We start from the raw sequence: 20,188 nt of genomic DNA on the forward strand, positions 1-20,188 counted from the left end.
GAGCTGTGAGACCAAGCTGATGGTTCTGCCTCACACCTGAATTGTTTGCTACTGTAAATTAGGGGCAGAACTGACGTTTAAATGAGATAAATACAGAAGCACCTGTGAAACTGAACACACCCCAGAGCATGGAACAAGAAGAATCTTGGCATCTGACCTGATTTACCTTTTTCACTTGCTTTGTTTGAAAGGAAATCTATTAATGCTCAAGAAGTGATCAGTCACAACTGAAAACACCAAGTGCCTGTAACTGTCTCCTCTTGGGGAATATGAGCAGGATTATTCATTAATTTGGTTAATCCAATCCCACTATTGCTTGAACTTGAACCCCTGATGTAAGTAGGTGTAGCTGACTCATAGCCATGTCATGGATATAGCTGGCTCACAGACGATGGCATGACACCATGCAAAATCCCCATGCTCTACAACGTTACCTCCTGCATAGATAATACAGATTATATTACCTCCTTCGCTGGTTTCAGCATTATTCTTTTCTTCTTGGTGTTCTGTTTTTTCAGCTCATTCAAATCAGCAAAAAAGAAACTCACCTGCCAGCCTTTGCACTCACTGTAAGGGAATGACACGCTGATTACAAGCACCATCACTAGTCACAGATCAGCAAATATTGCTGATGTGAAGCAAGACGGGAGGCTGTATATTGACAGCATGGCAGGTCTTACGTCTTGGGAGTCTCAGAAACTGAGGACATGCTGGCAAGTCTCCTCTTGCTGCCCAAATACATGCAGTGATCTCACTGTGTAACCTCTGCAAGCCCCCAGTGTAAAAAACAGGGCATGATTTGCAGCAGTTCTGCCTGTCAACAAAGTTGGGCTCCTGGCCATATTGCAGAACTTCCAGGTGTCCCCACATCTCCCACAGGTCTCCTCCTGTACCTTCTGTCTGAGGCTACTTCCCCATCACCACCCTTTCTGTTAGATAAGGCCAGCTGGGGGAAACCAAGAGAGATTAGAGAGCTCCAAGCAAGTTTGTCATTTCAAGGAGCCTCAGTGTCACGCCTCAGGATCATGGCAGACTCAGAGCAGATTATATATTGAATGCTGATGGTAGAAAATATAAAGGCAATGCCATCCTTCTCCCTGGAGGTCTAATCAAAGGAATCACAATCAACAAACAGCCTTTGAATTATTTACAGCATTATTTGTTTTTTCCCCCCTGGTGTTTTTTTCCCCCCACCAGTTTGTGCTGATGTGCTGACTTCTGTTTTGCTTAAGTAATAAAAGCTACTAAAATTGAAAAACTTTTGGAATAATGATTGCAGTGTGTACCTGGGTGCATTTGCACATGCTGCAGAGACAGAAAGAGATTGGGGAAACGAGACATAGAGCTGACATAATAAATTCTCTTTTCCTCTTGAGCCTTGAGAAGATGCACCTAAAAATACACAAAAAACCCTCCTTGGCCCTTGTCCAGAGCTGTACATCTCTCCAGTTTCAGGACGGGGTTTCACACAGATGGTACCACCTAAACCAAGAAGCACACAGCTTTGAAGCCACAACTCCCCTAATGCCCCGAGTTAAAGCATGGGGCTGAGGACATCAGTGAACTTGTGTCCTTTTTGCAAACCCTCAAAAAAAAAGGTTAATTCAGTCGGTTCCTGCAGCCACCGAGTTGGGAGAGCATTGCTGCCACTCTCAGGGATCCAACGGCACTGCCAGCCTCAGCTGGAAGAGACAGGGACAGTGCAACAGGAGACAGGTCAGCACACATGTACAGAAGTATCTCAAGGCAGGGTGCTGAGAGGATGGACCAAGCTCTGCTTGCTGATGCCAAGCAACAGGACAAGAGGAAATGGGCAGAAACTGATGCACAGAAACTTCCACTTCAATATGCAGAAGAACTACTTTCCTGTGCAGTGACCAAATACTGAACAGACACCAGAGAGGGTGTAGAGTCTCCCTCACTGGTGATATTCCAGAACTGTCTGGACACAATCCTGTGCCATATGCTGTGGGATGACCCTGTTTGATCAGGGAGGTTGGACAAGATGACTTACTTTGGTCTCTTCCAACCTGAAACACTGTCATTCTGTTACCCAAACTTTTTAGGAGCATGAGAGAGCCCTAAGGGAAACAGTCTGAGGGGCAAGGTGCTGAGAGTCTCAAAGAGGGGATGTGATGTTGTGCTTACAGGAATCACCTGGACACACTTGCAAGTAGTTTACCTCAACTTAAGCATCTGGGTGGGCCATTTTTTCACATCAGATAACGTAGAAATGAATGAAGCACAGGATTATTGTTTGCCCAACAGTCAATGTCCTTCAGCGCACCCATCTCACTCCCTCCTGCCTCTGCAGAGGAGGCACAAGACAAACATCCAACCTCAGTTTCCTATTTTAAATGTCCAGGGAGAGACTCTCAGGAGCCTGAAGGCATTTAGCCCTCCAGTTCCATGGAAAGCCAAGGGGTCCAGGTGAACCGAACCCAGAAGAGTCACAAAACCACACATACACATTAAAAGCCCAACATCTAGGTCTAATGTGCTGTCAGTGACAGTGACCTGGCTGTGGTTCACCTGACAGGCTTTGCTTCCATCTCCAGAAGCCAGTGTGTGTCTGTAACACCATCTGAGGAGCTGGAGCACAATTAAGACTGAAAAGTGAACACATGATTATTATTATTTTTTGCCCTCCCTTCTGCTGTGGGTGACAGAACACAATCAGTCCCTGACGTGCTTGGTTGCTTGGTAGCAGACAGCCACATTTTTAATTATATACTAAAATATGCTAAAGAACATAAAACGGCTGCGTGACTAATACGTGTGTATCAAGAAAGGCACATGACAGCAACAAAATTGCTTCAGTGTCTGATAAAAAGTGCCTCTGTCAGGCTTGTCATCAAAAGATCAAGAGAAAGGGGTGGAAAGTATTATTAATAAAACAGTGACTTTTAAAAATACCCCTCATTGTTTGAGGTGCATTTTTTTTCATGTCTAGCATGAATTTAATTCTTTTCCATTTATTCAGCTTTGATTTAGTTCCTGCTTTTTCAAACAGAATTATTTTACTAGATCTAAAAATCTCTGCTTATTCTCATATGATGCATTACTCCAAAAAGAAAAGTGGAAAGCCGTGTGGGATCTAGTTGGGTCCTCAGCAGTGCAGGTTCTTCATTGATCTGTTTGAAGAAAACTACTTTAGTGCTCAGAGAACAAGAAATTATTTTATTATTTACATGTTCTGAAGTAATTTCTTTTGCAACAACCTACTCTATAAAAACTGCTTTTCAGCAGGGAAAAAAAGAAAATATTAATAAATCTCGTTCCAACACAAATCAGTCCATGATTCTGTGGTTCTAGGGCTGATAAAGGAGTATCTACACAGTTATTACTCATGCCCAGTGAACAGGAGCATTCAACAGAACCAGTGTGAAATGAGATCAGACCAGTGGTTTTGAAGATACTAAAAGATTTTGACTAAATATATTTAAAGTGGCTAAAGAAACAGTGCCGATTGTAACAGTGACTGCCCCGTTCCTCGTACAGAACAACACGTGCTCCACTGCTCTGTTCCTGCCTACAGGGGGGGTCACTCCCAAAAACTGAGCTGAAAATGCAGCAATTTCTAGGAAACATATACCTCGGGTCACAGGCAAAGACAAGGGGCATGGTCAGTGCACACACATGTAACCTGTGAGCCCGCATCCTGTTAAAACTCATTGATTTTAGTAAGTTAGGGATCCTTTTTCAAGTCATTCCCCTGCAATTTTAAGCAAGTGCATTTCAAAGGAGCTGGAGCAACAGAGTATGACACCATTCAGTGCCGGGACCACCCTCAGATGTGAAAACAAAAGGAGCGGCACTGCTGCACCCACTCAAGCAGAGCAATCACCACCTCCCTCCTGGCACTGTGAGCTGTTGGGCTCCCAAGTTCTCTCAGAAGAAAAGCACAAGGAGATGACATGGTGGCACTGTCCTGCTGTGCCATCACACCACAACCAAGTCCTCCCTCATCCCACAGCCCAGCCATGGGGCTTTCCAGCAAACCAAACCCCACCAGGCACTGGTGGACTTACTTTTAAAAGTATCCACTTTCTTACCCTGCACAGAGTTTTTCAGGCTTGTCCTAAGGAAGTAAACGGCTTCTAAGCAGAGCTGCCACCTCTGCTGACACACTGAGGTACTGCCTACAGCCATTACCCCCCTGGCAGGTATTCTCACGGGTTCTGCAATCCAGTCAAAACCTCGAGGTTCCCACTCACAGCAAGAAATTCACTCCAAACTGACCACAAAAAATCAACTGACCACCAAAACAAAAGCCAAAATACACTGAAGAACTCAAAATTAAATTAGAAATTATATCCTAGGCTGCTGGTATAGATTTCCTATCGCAGTACTACAGTGACACATTCTAATAGTATGCTGAATTTCTAAAAAAATTACATTACGAAACCTACTGGAAATACTCACAAGCTTTTTACTCAATTATCTTCTACAAAGGGGGACTGGGCCTCTTCAGCTGTATTCCTGTCAGTGTCAGGCATTTTTTGTTGGGTTAGCTTTTAAATTGACATAGTAATTTTTAATTGCAACTGAATTAGCTATTTTCTACTCCCAACAAGTATCAGACTTTGAACGCACAGGACAAATCCGAACTTCTGTTTGCATTCAGGGCTCCAAGACATGAGATAACACTCATGAACTCCAACTGCTGCAGCAGCAAGGACCACAGAGACACAGGGACTCAATGCTGCGAGCACAGGAAGTGACAGCCCATCAAAGACCAAGACCAGAAGGGATGAAAGCAACAGAGACAGGGAGAAAGAATGAAGATGGGAAGATACAAGACCCCAGCTGGTTCCCCATCAGCACGAGCTGCAGCTTCCAGCACAACCCAGGAGCTGCTATTTCCATGTTGGGTGAGTGGAGGTTTGGGAGGAGGAACCTGGGCACAAGCAGTGAGAGGATGGGGATCCCATGCTCAGGTCGGCTGAAGGTGCTGAGAGGCTCCTGCATAGGACTCTTTGGGGTGGGTGCCCTTGCAGGAGTGGAAGCAGGGCAAAGTGTCCTCACTGAACCCACACTTGACACATGGTGCTGGTGGGCAGCAAAGGGCAGGGCTGCCAGTTGTGGTGGGAGGGAAGCAAATGGCAAGTCTGTGGGAGGGGAGAGAGGGAATGAAATTTTACCACATCCACTTGTTTTACTCCTTATACTGGACCAGGTATCCACTTTGTTGTGCCCCAAAGTGGGGCCTGATCTGTAGCTCCATCCTCGTGTGCTACCACCTTAGAAACACAACTGGACAGCTCTGGCGCAACGAGGGATGCCAACTAACACCATCTCAGGGACATGGACACATTCATCGAACACAGGAGCGCTACAGGGACTTGAAATACACAGAACAACATCCACCCACATGGAAAACGAGTGACTTACACAGATATGTGAAAAACCAAATGCTTTAATCCATCTATCAAGAACAACAGTTCAAATTATTTCATTGGATACATTAATATTGATCCATAATTTACAGTGCTATGGACCATACACAAATTATTGCTGCAGTCAACAGCAGATGAATATCAACATTACAGTACCAAGCATCATAGCAAGAGGCAGTAATTAATGTCACTTTTTCAAGAAATATAGGTATTTATACTATTATCAACATCAGCTTCCCCCCCAGTGCATTTTATGTCAAACAACATAAATATAAGTGCATTATTTTGTGCTTTGTGCTTTCCTTATGTACCTTCTTTTTGCTTTTACAGGTTGTAAGAGCTAAATATTGCTTTATAGGCCAAAAGCAGTAAGGAAGAACTTCATGGTACTCTGCATGTCCCTGCTTGTTGCATGGCTTTGGCAAAGTGAGAATTGGTCATTCCCCATCCACCTGCTCAGGGAAGCCACCGCTGCCCAGCGTCACACAAGTCACCGTCACCAGACTGGGCAACAACTTCTGTCCATCTCACTTCACCTAGTCCATGCCAAAGCCTGCCTGTAAGCGCTGTCTCTGTCCTCTGCTACTGACACCCTGCAAAACCTCAGGCCCACACGCTCCACAATTCTCAAATGGGCAAAGACACCTTCCATTAGCACCCACCTGGGGGGGGGTCTATGTCTCCTACAGTTGTACCCACTGCAGTGCCATCATTCAGAGGGCGGGCAGACTCACAGCAGGGCTGTAGCCTAAGGAAACACGGAGTAAAGAGTGAGCAGGGCACAACAGAGTTGTATGTTACCCCAGAACAACACTAGGTACAGGGTGCACACAACAGAGCTGCTGTGGCCACAGCGACTTCTATTCAGGAATCCAACTCTCAATGGGATGGTTTGCCTTGAATCCCAACTCACCTCCACGCAGATGTAGCTAAGAATTAGAAGTCATGGCTGTCAATGAGTACCAGTGGTTTCACGTAAGTTTGAAAAATATTCATATACCACAGTCTAGACTTAAATTTCTGAATGCCCAGCACAGGCACCAAACCATAATCCTCAGTCAATATGCTAAGTGGTTGTCAGTTACCACACTCCAGCACACACCCTGATTTGTTGTACCAACACTGCAGAGCTGTCCCATTTTCATGTGGGAGGGTAACACAAGTCTGTGTTACAGATAAAAGCCTTTTTTACAGCCCTGATTTTCTTACCTATCACCCTAACCAAACAGCAGCACCAGAAGCCTCTACCCCCATATTCGACTTGGAGCTGACTTTGGCGCAGCTGCCTTGCAGGGACTGGGAGCATTTCCCTGCCCATAGACCACAGTGGTCGCAGTGCATCCTGCAGGCTCCCAGGCCCTGCCTGGGCCAGAACTTCTCTACCCTAGAAAAGATGCATTCCCAAAAGCTGTCTGGAGCAGGGCAGGGCAGAGGCATCACTATAATCTAACTCCAGCTCCTCCTTCAAAAGAAAGAAAGAAGCCACAACCCGGTGGTTGCATCAATGCTAACACATAGCCTGGGGCTCAAACAGGAAGGGAGAGGGCTGGACACAGCCACAGAAAGAGAGACACAGATGCAGATCCCAGATAACCATAATCACAGCTATGGTCCTGCTGGGAGGAGCTGTGCCAGGCAGGGACACCAGGAACACTTCTGTGGAGAAGCATTTAGGTTACACTCCCAGCGTCATCCCCATCTGCCCCTTTGCCAACCAATTCACATTTAGTTTCTGAACACTAACTGTCAAGCCCCAGGTTTCCTTGGAAAGTCTGCCAAACTGGCACTCAAGTCACTCACCGTTGCACTCATCCCTATGTCATTTCCAGTGTAGCACAAAGGAGAAAGGGAAGCTCTTGTTTTCTACACGTAGGCACCATGCTACACCTCAATGTCCTACAAACCACCACCCTAAAGCTCTCTCCTACACCACACTTCAGTCAGTGCTAGTCGAGGAAGACTATAACTAGAATTTAAGGCACTTCATTCTGAACGAGCTATGCCTGCAAGTCAGCTTAGGCTGCCATGGAGAAATCCATTCTCTCCGTCTATCTCGGAACACCCCACGTCACCTCCGTGAAACACCCAGGCTGGATATAATACAAGGAAAACTACCGTTATTGCATAGGACTACACTTGAGTAGATAATGCACTGAACTACTTTTACAACATGGTTGCATGTTAAAAATTAATAACATTGTTATCAAGTAACAGTTATTTGCAGATACAGTAATTTACTCTTTTTTTTTTGTTGCTTTTTTTCCTTATGTCAGCCCCAATGCTGAAATAGAACACAAATTGCTCTAACGGGTATATTAACTACATAGTTATGTTTCCAAGCATATTACTACTTTTTTTTTCTGTATCACTAAAAATAAATATGTAAGTTCAGTTTCTCTACAGAGTTGTTTTATTACCTAATCTAAATTTTTACTCTACCTTAAATGCGTTTAAAAACATTTTCAAAGTGAGACTGTAATATACAAAATATTCTTGAAATCTCTCTTAAAACACAGACCCCTGCATAAAAGCTTCCTTTCAAGTGTTTACAAAGAACGCAGAAAACTTCCAATGAGTTTTTTTAAAAATGTCAAAAAATCGTTGCAATATTAAGAGGCAAAAATCTTACAAATGAAATACAAATAAATTTAAAACAAAAAGTTGAGGATAACTAAGGAATCCATGCAGATCAAAGGAAACTGTACAATGCAATTTAAAAAAAAATAAAGCCAATTAGATATGTACAACATAATGTGCCCAGCTGATAAAATGCATAAATTTTTTTTTGTCCAAAGAGTGTATTCCAACTTACAGTGCTCCTGCTTGGTTTGCTGTTGGCAAAGCCACCAAGGTGTGTCATAAAACAAAATAAAAAATTAACAGGAAAAACTCAAACCATGATCACAAGGAAAACCCAAATCAGCTCAGAGTAAAATTAAGCACTCTGAGACACTCACATCTCCCTGCAGGTTCAGCAACAGCATTTTATATCACAATCAACACAATCAGGATGTCTTAACACTTGGTTTTAGTTTGTATTCTGAGTGGAGTAGGGTGGGTATTTTCCATAAACACTTGTCATGTAAGACCAACATTTGAGGGACACTGTATCTTTAAGGCAGCACTATTCAATTAGTACAATTACAAATTGGACTTTTTTTTCTGTTTTCTTTTTTGTGGTTTCTTTACATTCTTAAACTTTACATTTTGTTTCCAGGTAAATAGGTTGAATTTACAATCCTACAATTGCCCTCTCCCCCCCCAGTAGAAACAGACTCTTCATCTGTAATTCTATTGCTTTGAGTAGATTTGACCAGTTCAAAGTTCTTGTCGAATCCAGTTCACAGGTACTGTACATATGCTGTACAATATTTTGGAGGCATTGGTAGTTTTAAAATAGAATATACAAGTTTCTTCACAAAATTTCTAAAAAAAATCCTATATATATAATATATACACACACGCACACACATCGATGAAGCACGAGGGAAAAAAAATCAAAAAATTCTACAAAAGGTAAATTATTTCATCTACTGATCAAGAATCAAAGCAGTTTGTGAAGGGTGTGCCAAGTGTATGCTAACAAGCATGATCAGTGTCCTCCATGCTCACGCTGCTCCGCCTGCTACTCGTCTTGGACGCTCCAGGAGACACAGAGGAGAGTAGTGGGTCAGTTACTCCAACGGGGGAGAGGGTATCGTCCATCAGGATATCTTCCAGTTTGGAACCCATTTTTGCAGGAACACTGTAAGTGCCAGTTGGTTCAGTCACGTTTCCAAGGTTGTCGCTGAAGGTGATGGTGCCGTCAGTGAGGTCGAGGGTGGTGGTGCAAGACAGGTCTGTGTGATGTGGCATCATGTCTTGGGTGCAGTTGTCTAGCACAGGCTCCTGTTTGATGACCCTGTTGACCATATCAGGGGAGCAAAGGCCTGTAGATGGAACAAGGGACAGTCCATGTGCCCGAGCTTGCATCTCAAGTTCCTGTGAAGGAGGAGAAGGGACAAATTAAAAGAAAATCTGGAAGCAAAATGTGTCATCTCTCTCATGCTTTTCTCACAACGTAAGAGTTTCCTTTCCTCCCTCTTCCACAGGAACATGACCTTGCACCTTGCACCCTCCAGCCCTTCAGTTTTTCATCTGAACATCAGTCTCTGGAAGAGACTTTTGAAAAGGGGGGTGAACACCACCCCACACAGGTCCTTCATACTCCTCCTCAGAACGTCCACCAGAGCCAAAATCCAGTGCCTTGTAGCACAGACATGTCTCCCTTCAGACCTCTTTCTCAAATCACTTCCAGGATAGGCAAGTTTGGTATCACTTATGGTGAGGAAAACACTTAAAAAGAGGAGGGAAAAGTGACGCAGCAGAAGCATATGCTTAGTACTTTTTAAAGTCATATGTGAAGGTGTAGCAGGTCTACAGAATGCTTATCAATTTCTTCTCAAATACTGGAAGGGACATTTCTAATTCTACAAGTGTAGCAGAGTCAGAAGAGATCAACCAAAACTGGGCAACACTATTGCTGCACTGAAAAATCACAAGGAAGTCACAGGAAGGCTTTAGATTTCACAGACAGCCAAGATTCTTCAAATCTCCAGGAAAAGTTTAAATTCCACCTTCACATTTAATCATACAGATGCACTTGACCAAAAACAGATAATGGAAGCATTCACTTAAATACTCTTTCAGGAATACATCAGTCAAAGAGATGTTTTGCTTCTACTTCTGCATAATATTAGACAATTGCAATCACTGTTGTGATTGAGCTGTTTCTGGATATTCCTGTCACTGAAGTTGATTAATCACCTTTTTCCCCCCATTTTCAAGCTAAGACAACAAGCTTGCAATAGCACACTGCAAGATCAAGAGAGGTGGAACAAGAAAGCACTTCTTTCATCAGCTAATGTGCCAAAATCAGGAGTTCCTTATTCTGTGCTTAATCAGAATCAACACAAAAAAGGAAAATACACACTTGAGGTTATTTGCTGCCAGATGTATTGCTTGTTATTCAAGGGTCTTGGTTTTATATTATTTTGATTGAAGGAGCCAGAGCAAATGGATAAGACAAAGGAAGATGAAAGATGTTTAAAAAGTGATCTCACTTAGCTTTGAAACCACCACTGCTTGATGTTGCTCTGCAGAAAGATTGTGTGTTTTTATCATCTCGCTTAACAAGCAGATTGCTCAACCAAGTACAAAAACTGTGCTGAAGCTCAACTCAGCCTGTTCTATTTTAAAGCTGTTTACTTCCACACTTGACTTCCAGGTATTTGTAGCTTCATTATCTCCTTGGTGGATTAGCTGGGCTGTAGTTCAGGGGTCTCCTGGCACACTCCAGCTGCATGCAGAGCTCAGCTGATCGCGCTGCAGGTGAGCAGCAATAGGAGGATATCTGGGATATCTTTGTCTCTATGTCATGTGTTCTTACACCCAATTCTAGATACACTAATAACCCTTTTTTGGAGAGGGGTGGATATCCAGCTGTCTTTGCCCACTGGGAAAACAGAGGTGACAACAAAAGTTGTGTAGGCTGCAAAGTTAAGGCTTCCTATCCAGTTTGAGGTGAAGGCAAAGGAATTAATTAGAGAAATGGAGTTCTCGCCCTTAAATCTCCATGTAATAGAGGACACTGGGAACCTGAGTGAATTTTACAAGGCAACAACCCACAGAGCAAAAATATTCATGCCACCTACTGCTACTCAGTGCTAAGCAGAACTATTGTACAGTCCTACAGACAGAAAGGAACAGGAAAGACTCCCAAACAGTTGAACTGAACTTCATGAATATCAACAAATAAATGATATATGAAGTCCCAACTCCTTAGGCTTGGCACCCAGAAAAATGTATTACCATATAAATCTTTTTAATAGTATGATTTGCAAATAATGTTGGCCAGAGTAGAACAAAGATAGACCATTCATAAGTGCTTTTACTAGAGTCTTAGTATTCCATTGTTTTTTCTGTAAACTAATGTATCCTTGGCTTCTTCTGGAAAAATCTGTGCACTCATCTCAGCACTGGTCACCATTAATTTAAATGCTGGTTCCTTCTAACCCAAATCCCTACAAACAAGCTTCAGTCACCACTATTTGCAGTCACATGCAGCAACATGAAGAGCATTTTGCAGCTTATTTATCAGCAAACCTGTATTCTGAGCAGCAGGTGTCTGTTGGCATGTTCCAACTTCTTCTGCCTGTTCTCCAGCTCCTTCGTGCGCTGCTGTTCCCTCTGCAGCTTACGGATGTAATCCACTGAGGCTTTTAGAATCGTTCCCTTATTCCAGCGCATATCCCTTTGGAATCAACACATGAGGAAAAGTTAAGGGTCTCAGGGTAGGGTCTCATATGTGTACCTACAATTACACCTCATACAGACATAACACCCAGCTAATCTTTATTCCAAGTTTATGGATGCTGAAGGCATTGGAAATGCACTAGAGGGGGCCGGAGTGCTTCTCCTGGGAAGCACATTCAGCTTCAGCTCCTCTTCACATCATCTTACTTTCCTTAAATAAATTAATAGTCTACAAACTATCAGCAAAGATCCACCTGTCCTGTAGGTTGACACTGAGCAATGTTGCTTTGCTGGCCTTTGTGGAAGCTGCAGAGCCTCTCTGCAGAGTCGCTGTGAGTTTCTCCAGGAGCAACTGCCTTAAAGTACTGGAAACTCTCCCCAAAAGCATTACAGGGCATTGATTCAGATTTAAGTGAGACTTGCAAACTCCAGAGCAAGGAGGGTTTCTTGCTACGGAATCAGCATTGGCCATGGGTAAGGACAAGCCAATAGCAGTAAAATTATTGTAAAATTGTCTAAAAGCACATTTAGGAAATTACAACAAACACTGGCAAATTATCACTGAACGGACATACAACTATGCTCTTTATTTTCCTTTTTTCCCTTTTTTTTTTCTTGGAGGGAAGGGGAATGTGATGGCTTCCCAGATGAACTGCCCTCCACTTTCACCGAATGAGGGACTGTTTCTGTCTTGTCAAGCTATGACATCTAATTAATGACAAGAATCAGTTAGCAAAACAATCAACCAGCTAAGCAGCAAGACCAGACTAAGGTTTCCCATCCTCACAATTCTGCCTCTGGTAAGGCTGTCATTCACTCCCAGCACCAAGCCCAGCTTTGTGACAAAAATCATCAAATTAATATAAACATAAGCTGCTTCCAAAAGAGGAAAATAAACCCCAAATCAATCTTAAAAAAAAATGGAACCTCCAAGCATTTCTACAGTTATGGAGTGCCAAGGGCAACAAAAAGCCAGGATTCTTTTTCTCCACTAGGATTATTTTCTTTTAACCCCTCTCTCCCACATTTAACCCCTAACCATTTAATCCACTAGGATTATTTTCTTTTAACCCCTCCCTGGGCATGTTATACTTACGGGTCATTTGACTTGGGTATCAAGGTGCCCAGTTCTTTTATGCGATCATTAATGTTAAATCTTCTTCTTCGTTCAACTTTAGGAAAAACAGCACAAATGTTACAAGTAATATTCACACTTCATTACAACATACAAAGTGTTTCATCAAAGATTTCTTTAAGCACATTTGAAATGTTTGCCTGAAGCTTAAAATCCATCGATAATTTAATTTGCTCTCCTACACACAGACACACTGAGACAGAAGATCTGTCTATATTATAAATTTTGGTGCTGATGAAGTGGCAGAGTTAAACTGAGACTGTAAAATTCAGGCTGAGAAGCAAACATTTTTCAAATTCAGAGACAAAAATTCAGATGCTCAAGGAAATCCCAAAGCAGGAACAGTGACGAAAGGCACAGTCTCTTTTTCAAAGCAGTCTTACAGATGCAACACTTTGACAATCACAAAGTCAAATTTAAATATCAGTTTTCCAGCATTAACTTATCATGCTATGGAAAGGGCTTCTGAATAGCTCAAGGCATGAAACAGTTCCTTTTTTCTAGTAATATAAAGTATAAAAGGATGACTTAAGATCCTTTAAGTCATAAGATGCTCATAATTTTAAAATGCTTTTTTTCCAACTTGGAAATGTGAGTTCCCTTCAAAAATGAAATCTAAAAAATTGCCACAATAAGCATAACACACTGTTGTTTAAAGTCACAAACTGACTATGTATCTAATTTTAAAAAGAAAATTAAAAAAGCAAAATGGTACAAGGTGGATTTGTTAAAGCAATTGGGTCACATGTTGTTCCCAGCAATTCCATTGATAACAATCACGCATTCACTCGGCTTATTGAAAAAAATAAAAACAGAGTTAAACTCCATAGTTCATTTAAGCACACATTTCTCAAGAATTTGAGATCTTTAATGTATGGGCATAACACAACAAACTAGTATTATATACTAAGTGTAGTGTCTCATTAAGGTTTAAAACTTCAGTATTTGAACACTTTCTGCCCAAAATCATGCCTAGAATTGCTGAAAAATGTGAAGAACCAAAACTTACTCAAGTTGTGATTGTCTTTCTTTTGCCTCTCCTTAGCCAATGCTCTCGCTTCTGACTCTGTAGGAAAAATACATGCTGTGCATGTGAATGAAGTAATTAGAATTAAAATCATTCAAACACAACATTTCAGTCTGTGAAACACCTGCACAGGAAGCCCGATTGATACTTGTCACACCAATTATTACCCCCATTCCAACGAGTGAGAAGGGCCTATGAATGCCCAAACCCAACGCTGGTATTGAGCTTCACCTCTGCACCTGTGGAGTGCCTCTTCCCACACTTCCCAGGCTGACTTCCACGATGAGAATGTTTCCCACGGAGGCCCTGACTCAGCAAGGTATTTGAGGATAACAAGCTGCTGAAATCCAACATACCTTCTCCTATTTACATAAGTGTCCCACGGGAGCTGAACCAGAGGAAAAGCATATTTATGACATTGCTACCTGCACAGGATGTGAGGAGTCAGAGCCTCTACTCACCGGAATTAAGGGTAAGTCCTTCTGTGGCACGTGCACACACATCACCACAGCACCCAAGGAATAATGTAAGTGACCTACTATGACTGTATTTTCCAGCTTCACTACCTATGCCTATTATATGAAAAAAAAAGCTGAAAAATTCAGGAAAAGCAAAAAGAAAACTAACGACAGCTGTGCTGCACAGAATTTGCCTCCTCAACTCAGAACTGCTCTTAACCTTGCTCCACATATTTCTTATCTATTATTTATTACCAGATTATTATTGGTATTATATTCTATAATAATTATATCATTATTAACTTCAGCATGCAACAGTTTGGGCATGAACATAACTACATCTATTATTTACAGTCTCATTTGATCTTACGTTTCTCAAGCAATTTTAAGTATTTTCATGTTTGCTCTATCACTTTTTATTTTTTAAAAATCCTTGCTCTGTTGCACTAAATCCCTAAACCAGCAAGCACTGTGCAGTTTCACAGTAAATCAGTGAGGAGGAATGAGTGTATCATGTATTATCACATGTTCCATTATAAAAACAACCCCTCACTGCCTCCAACAAGTTTCTTTCTTATATTATTTTATTTTTAAGAAATATGGATTATGTCCCACCCAATTCAAACTGACAGGTGCTCAGGGTTTCCCTTCAAGTGCTGGAAATTTACTACTTCATTACTATGAACGCAGAGGTACTCCAATATTACACAAAGTATAACAGGACATACCCTTTTCTGTGCTAGGCTCCCCAAGGATTCCCAAAAAAGCTTGAAAGATCATTGGATGTCTTAATGAAATTTGGGGTTAATCTGACACTGCATTATTAAACAGATGTGAGGTTTGTGAAGCCAAAACTCATAGAAACCACACCCTGGGAAGAGCCAGATTCCCATCAAACGCTGCAGTAACTACAGCTGAGAACTCACAACCATCATCAGCATCAGATGCTGAGTTAGCAGGTTGGATTTTTTGGGGTCTCACTGTTTTGGTATTTATACAGCAGGATTAAGAAAACTTTCTGCCAAACACCGTATTTAAATATTGCAACTCTCTCCAGCCTCACTCTAACAGCAAAATCAGGAAAAGGAAAACCAACAGACTCCTGCCTGCAATAACATGCTGATTTTAAAATCACTTGCTGTCAGAAAGAACCCTCAATAGTGTTTTCGGCACAAAGGCTTGGCCATATCAGTGTCAAAGTGACTGCTGCTAAATTTAATTTCCAAACCTGTCTGAATCAGCTAGCATGTATTTTGACCAGAAAAAACACTCACCTAAATTGTATATATAGGTGAGTGTAGCATATAGATATGTAACTTATTTCAGTTGTTTTGATGTATCAAGGACTTCCATAAGACCAGTTGCTATTTCTCCTCTTTCTGCCTTCTTGGCCTGAAGTCTTACACAACCATCTGCAGTGAACCCACCAGCCTGCACATCAAAGTTGGGTCTTCAGTTTGTAGTCTAAAGCCCCTTGAGCTTTCTATACTTGGGGCAATGAAACTGTCTGTAATTTGGACTCAGAGCGGTTCTCATCCCCTCCCACTCTCCTCTAACACAGTTCCATCGCTGTGCAATCCCAGATTTTTCTTGCAGCCACAAATCATTGTGCACTTTGTGTGTCTTCTTTTAGGGTTGAGCTCAAATTCTGTGCAGTCATATAAACACCCTCTGGCTCAGAGATGTGGCATTTCCTCCTGAGAAGCTGACTCCTGGCCTATTAAAACTGCTCTACTTAAGCTAATTCCTGACCAGAACCTGCTTTGCAACTGAGTCAGCCTGTGAGTTTTCACAACTGAAACCCAGAAAGGTGACAGACAAGAAAGAAACCAGGTCTCTAATGTACTGCACACAGTCAGTGACTCCCTGTTGGACTTAAGAACAGCCATTTCTGGGTATTAAGATGATTTTGCCATCAGTTCTAGAATGGAACTCCTTTAGTTCAGTCTGCAGACAACCTTACCTTGTATATGTACCCTACATGTGGTTATATCCTTTCAAGAGAAACAAAATAAAACATGCTTGAGAATATGAAACTTATTACTTGCTTCAAACCATCTTGCTTCTGTACACATGTGCTTGAGAGAAAGAGGCCTTTAATCTCCCACTCTCTTCCCCCTGCCTCCCACAGCTTGTTCCAAGCACTGCTGGAAGAACTGCCATAACAAGAAATTTAAGGAATATTTTATTTTCATCTTAATTTAGAGATGCATAATCACAGAATCATAGAACAGCTTGGGAAGGAAGGGACCTTAAAGATCATTAAGTTCCAGCTCCCCCGAGTGCCTAATTTTACATTTTATAGGATCTATGTGTCCAGATTTCGTATTATAACAGGTTATTTGTTCATTACTGCTCTTCCCTACTAAAGTAAGTCCTCTAGTGTGCACCATTCCTTGACATGAATCCCATAGAGACCCCAGACATGAAGTTGTTAAAGGTTGGTGTTGACAGAGCAAACAACAAGCCCAAACTAGAAAATAGCTCTGGAAGACATGCATGGAAGTTTCCTGGGACACCCCATTTTCAGCAAGCAGGTGTGGCTGTAACAACTGGGCACTTTATCTTAACTTGTGACAGTGAACACACACATGCCCACTGATGAACACAACTGCATGGCAGGCTAATACATGTGCTGAAAATGGTCTGCAAAGCAAAAAGCAACTATTCAACCACATATTCTTTCTCAGAAATTATGTCCAATATCACCTGAATTCAAAACAATTACACTACTACTCCAAGGTTGTATTTGAGATGTATTTACCTGTGAGCTCCCTTTTTATATTAGGAAGATTAGCTGGACATGAGTTGCTGATGTTTAGTCCTGGAGGAGGCATGCTTTGGTTGCCATAGAGGTCAATCAAATTGCCAGACACAGGCAACTGGAAAAGATAAACAAGAAAAACAATTATTTGGTTTGCCATTATGAATGCCTTTATACAGAAGAATAGAGTCAGGATATGCTGAGAAATCTGTGCTCTTTTCCATGTGCAAACACAGCGTGCCAAGAAGGTCAGCAAAATTCACGGATGTGCACAGGCATGAGGAATAAAATCCCTACACTGGGAAAATTCTGTTCTCTCTCCTCAAAAATACGCACAGCAAATATGTAGATGAGGTAAAATGCTGATGATATTGTGGTCCTGTTGCCCCTTATTTTTCCCTTAAACTGTTGTATCTGTCCCCAACACTCCTCTCACATCTGAAAGAGCCTAAGAACTCTCTGGGAGAAAGCACCCCTTTTTCCAGGGATACATGAGTGAAAGTACTTTGCAAGTTGTCACATGCTTGAGGAAGAACACTGTATTAATTAATCACACTTTGCATGTGATTTGAAAGCTACCTACACAGAAAACATTTCAGTTTATTTTGTTTTTTGCCTTACATAACAAGAACATGCACCAGTAGGAGGAAGATTATTTTTACATTAAGTTCCCTGAATTACTTTTCCACTCTGCAATGCTTATTTAGGTGTGTTTAAGCAAGCAGATTTATAAAGTATTCCAACAAGACCTATTTAGGTGTGTTTAAGCAAGCAGATTTATAAAGTATTCCAACAAGACCTACCAAAGCTATCCCTTTAAATTGAAAGGTACTTAAAGAAGCTTACATTTATCCTGAGTGGATTATTTTATCCATCTCTTATTTGTTTTTGAAAAGACAGGTATAAAACAGTTCAGTATCTTATCTGAGTGGCAATACTTCTTATCATGTCTGCTGTAAAGAAAACCAATCCCTCCAAGACACTGATCCTGCAGAGATTAGGGTAAGTATTAACTTTACACCCAAGTAAATAATGCTGTTGAATACAATGCAGTGAGTCACAGCCTGGGCTATTAAACTCCTACTGATGGTTCTTGCCAGACTGAAAACTAAGAAAATGTCTTTGACATATGGAAGCAGATGAAATAGAAGTTGTATGTAAAGTTTCACCAGCTAGAGGCCACACTGAACTTGTTTTGAACAGTGGCCAACTGCAAAACCAAAGTCCCTGGAACTCAATCAGAGGAAAAAATGTAACTGAATTCTAAGATTCAGCCTTACAATTTGTCACCCTGCCCTTAGTAATTAAAAAATGCAATTAAAAATAAAAAAAAGGAAGAAAAATGGAACATCTGATAATGGTGCTCAGGTCACAGCTGTTCCAGTTGTGACCTATCCACATTAGTGTCAGGATGACCACTCCTACTGCTCTACAAGGCTGACCCTTGTCTCTTTGGGCTCACCAAATGCATCCATGACACCGGCACAATGATAGCGTCACACACCCTTCTGACTTGGATGTGCTCATTCTATTCATGTTCCTAAGCATGGGGAGAACACAAAGACCTTGTTTGTAGACCAAGGACTTGAAGTTCATAACCAGACATGTGAAATCGAATTAGGAATTTCAGGGAATTCAGAAAAAAAATATATCTTTTGCTAGAAAACTAGAAACAAGCATCTCAAGTCTGGCTAAAGCAGCCAGGTTGTAATGAAATGTGGAGAACAGTTAAAAAGCACCCAGTAGGCTGAAATGGGGCAAAGAAAAAACCCAAGAGAGGGTTTTTCACTGCAATCACATCTGGGCATTTATTTTAAATTCTTCCTTTTGGAAGAAACTGGAAAAAAGTTACACATGGTTTGCAAATATTTCAGCTGTAAGACAGTCGAGACTTGCATCACTATCCCCAAGTACAAGGAGATGGGAAAATGTCAAAAATTCCACAGCCTTTTCATAAGGAAGATGGAGTCTCAAACTTTGAGAAAGACATGGAATTTTCTGGAGCTAAGGAGGCTCCTTGCCCATCTCCTCCAATTTCTAGCATGTTTCCAACATAAATACGGTTTTCCTTAAGGCTTTCTTAGCTCATTCTGTCTAAAAAGAAGCTTAAATGCACATCAGTCAGATCATCTACCTTTACTCTTCCAAAAAGAAAATGAAGAAAGAGTGGCTCAAACCAGGCTTAGCACATTATCTTCATTGAAACAGCATGGTCTAAAATGGCTTCATTTGTGAGATTTCATATTTCAGGCCTTGGCTTCACAAGTTGCACAAACACACCAAGTGAAACAAATGTCAACCTTCCTATCGCTTTAAATCTTTTTTTTTTTAATAACAGCTTTTATATAACAGAATCTTCAAATATGGTAATTACGACTGCAGATTCACCAGAGTGTACATTCATGGGAGTCTCAGGCTTTCATTTCTCCTCCACTGTTCCAACAAAACAAGCACCCACATTCTGTCTAAAATCCCTGAGACATCAGCTGTTCCTGAGGTATCAGTACATACTGCAATGGATTCTGTTCCCCAGCTCGTGCAGCCTACAGTGTATTGTGTTGTTCCTTCACCTACAAGCAGACACTAAGCAGCAGTCCCTGAAATAAGACTCCTCTCTACTTTTGGAGTTTAAGTTCCATGGGAGACATATTTAAAAGTGGAGCTGCCCATACACAGCCATACAAAGCCAGAGGTGGCCAAATCCCCAAGTTTACAAACACTTCCACAAGCAGTAGATTGCAAGGAGCCATTTTCAGTTCAAGGCACTTGGAAACCTCCCTTAGCTTGCTCTGCACAGAAATCTCTGATTTTGTTTATCAATTAAGTACTGTTACCAACTGTAACAAACTGGTCCTTTTGTTCTTTGTTGGTTATGGAACAACAGCTGCCTTTGTCACAGTCTCAGCACAGCTATTTATAGGTTGTGCCTCTTTAGAGACCATTTCCTCTCTTGATTTCTCCCACTAATAATTTACTAATAATTTACTAATAATTCCTTATTAGTAAAATTATGTGTTTAGGAGCTAAAATCCTGTCCCAAAAGAAAAGTGTCTGTTAAATCAGGTTCATCTTTTCACCAAGCCAATTCTTGAGAAACACAGTTCCATTTCT

At 41.5% G+C, this 20,188-nt stretch overlaps 1 protein-coding gene across 8 annotated transcripts in view; it reads right to left on the reverse strand.

Moving 5' to 3' along the window:
• Positions 1-5,401: 5,401 nt before the first annotated feature.
• MITF (melanocyte inducing transcription factor) overlaps positions 5,402-20,188 on the reverse strand; it is a 102,607-nt gene continuing 87,820 nt past the window's right edge. For 5 of the 8 annotated variants that reach the window (XM_071550258.1, XM_071550259.1, XM_071550263.1 and 2 more), the window contains 5 exons: positions 17,078-17,195; positions 13,838-13,912; positions 12,790-12,865; positions 11,544-11,691; positions 5,402-9,380 (listed from right to left, as the gene is read on the reverse strand). In XM_071550258.1, the coding sequence (XP_071406359.1) occupies positions 8,979-9,380; positions 11,544-11,691; positions 12,790-12,865; positions 13,838-13,912; positions 17,078-17,195 (819 nt within the window). In that variant the 3' untranslated portion in view covers positions 5,402-8,978. The remainder of the gene's footprint in view (positions 9,381-11,543; positions 11,692-12,789; positions 12,866-13,837; positions 13,913-17,077; positions 17,196-20,188) is intronic. The other 3 variants (XM_071550264.1, XM_071550260.1, XM_071550262.1) reach the window with 1 other exon arrangement.

This window comes from Pithys albifrons, chromosome 3 (assembly GCF_047495875.1).
Source record: "Pithys albifrons albifrons isolate INPA30051 chromosome 3, PitAlb_v1, whole genome shotgun sequence".
Taxonomy (NCBI): domain Eukaryota; kingdom Metazoa; phylum Chordata; class Aves; order Passeriformes; family Thamnophilidae; genus Pithys; species Pithys albifrons.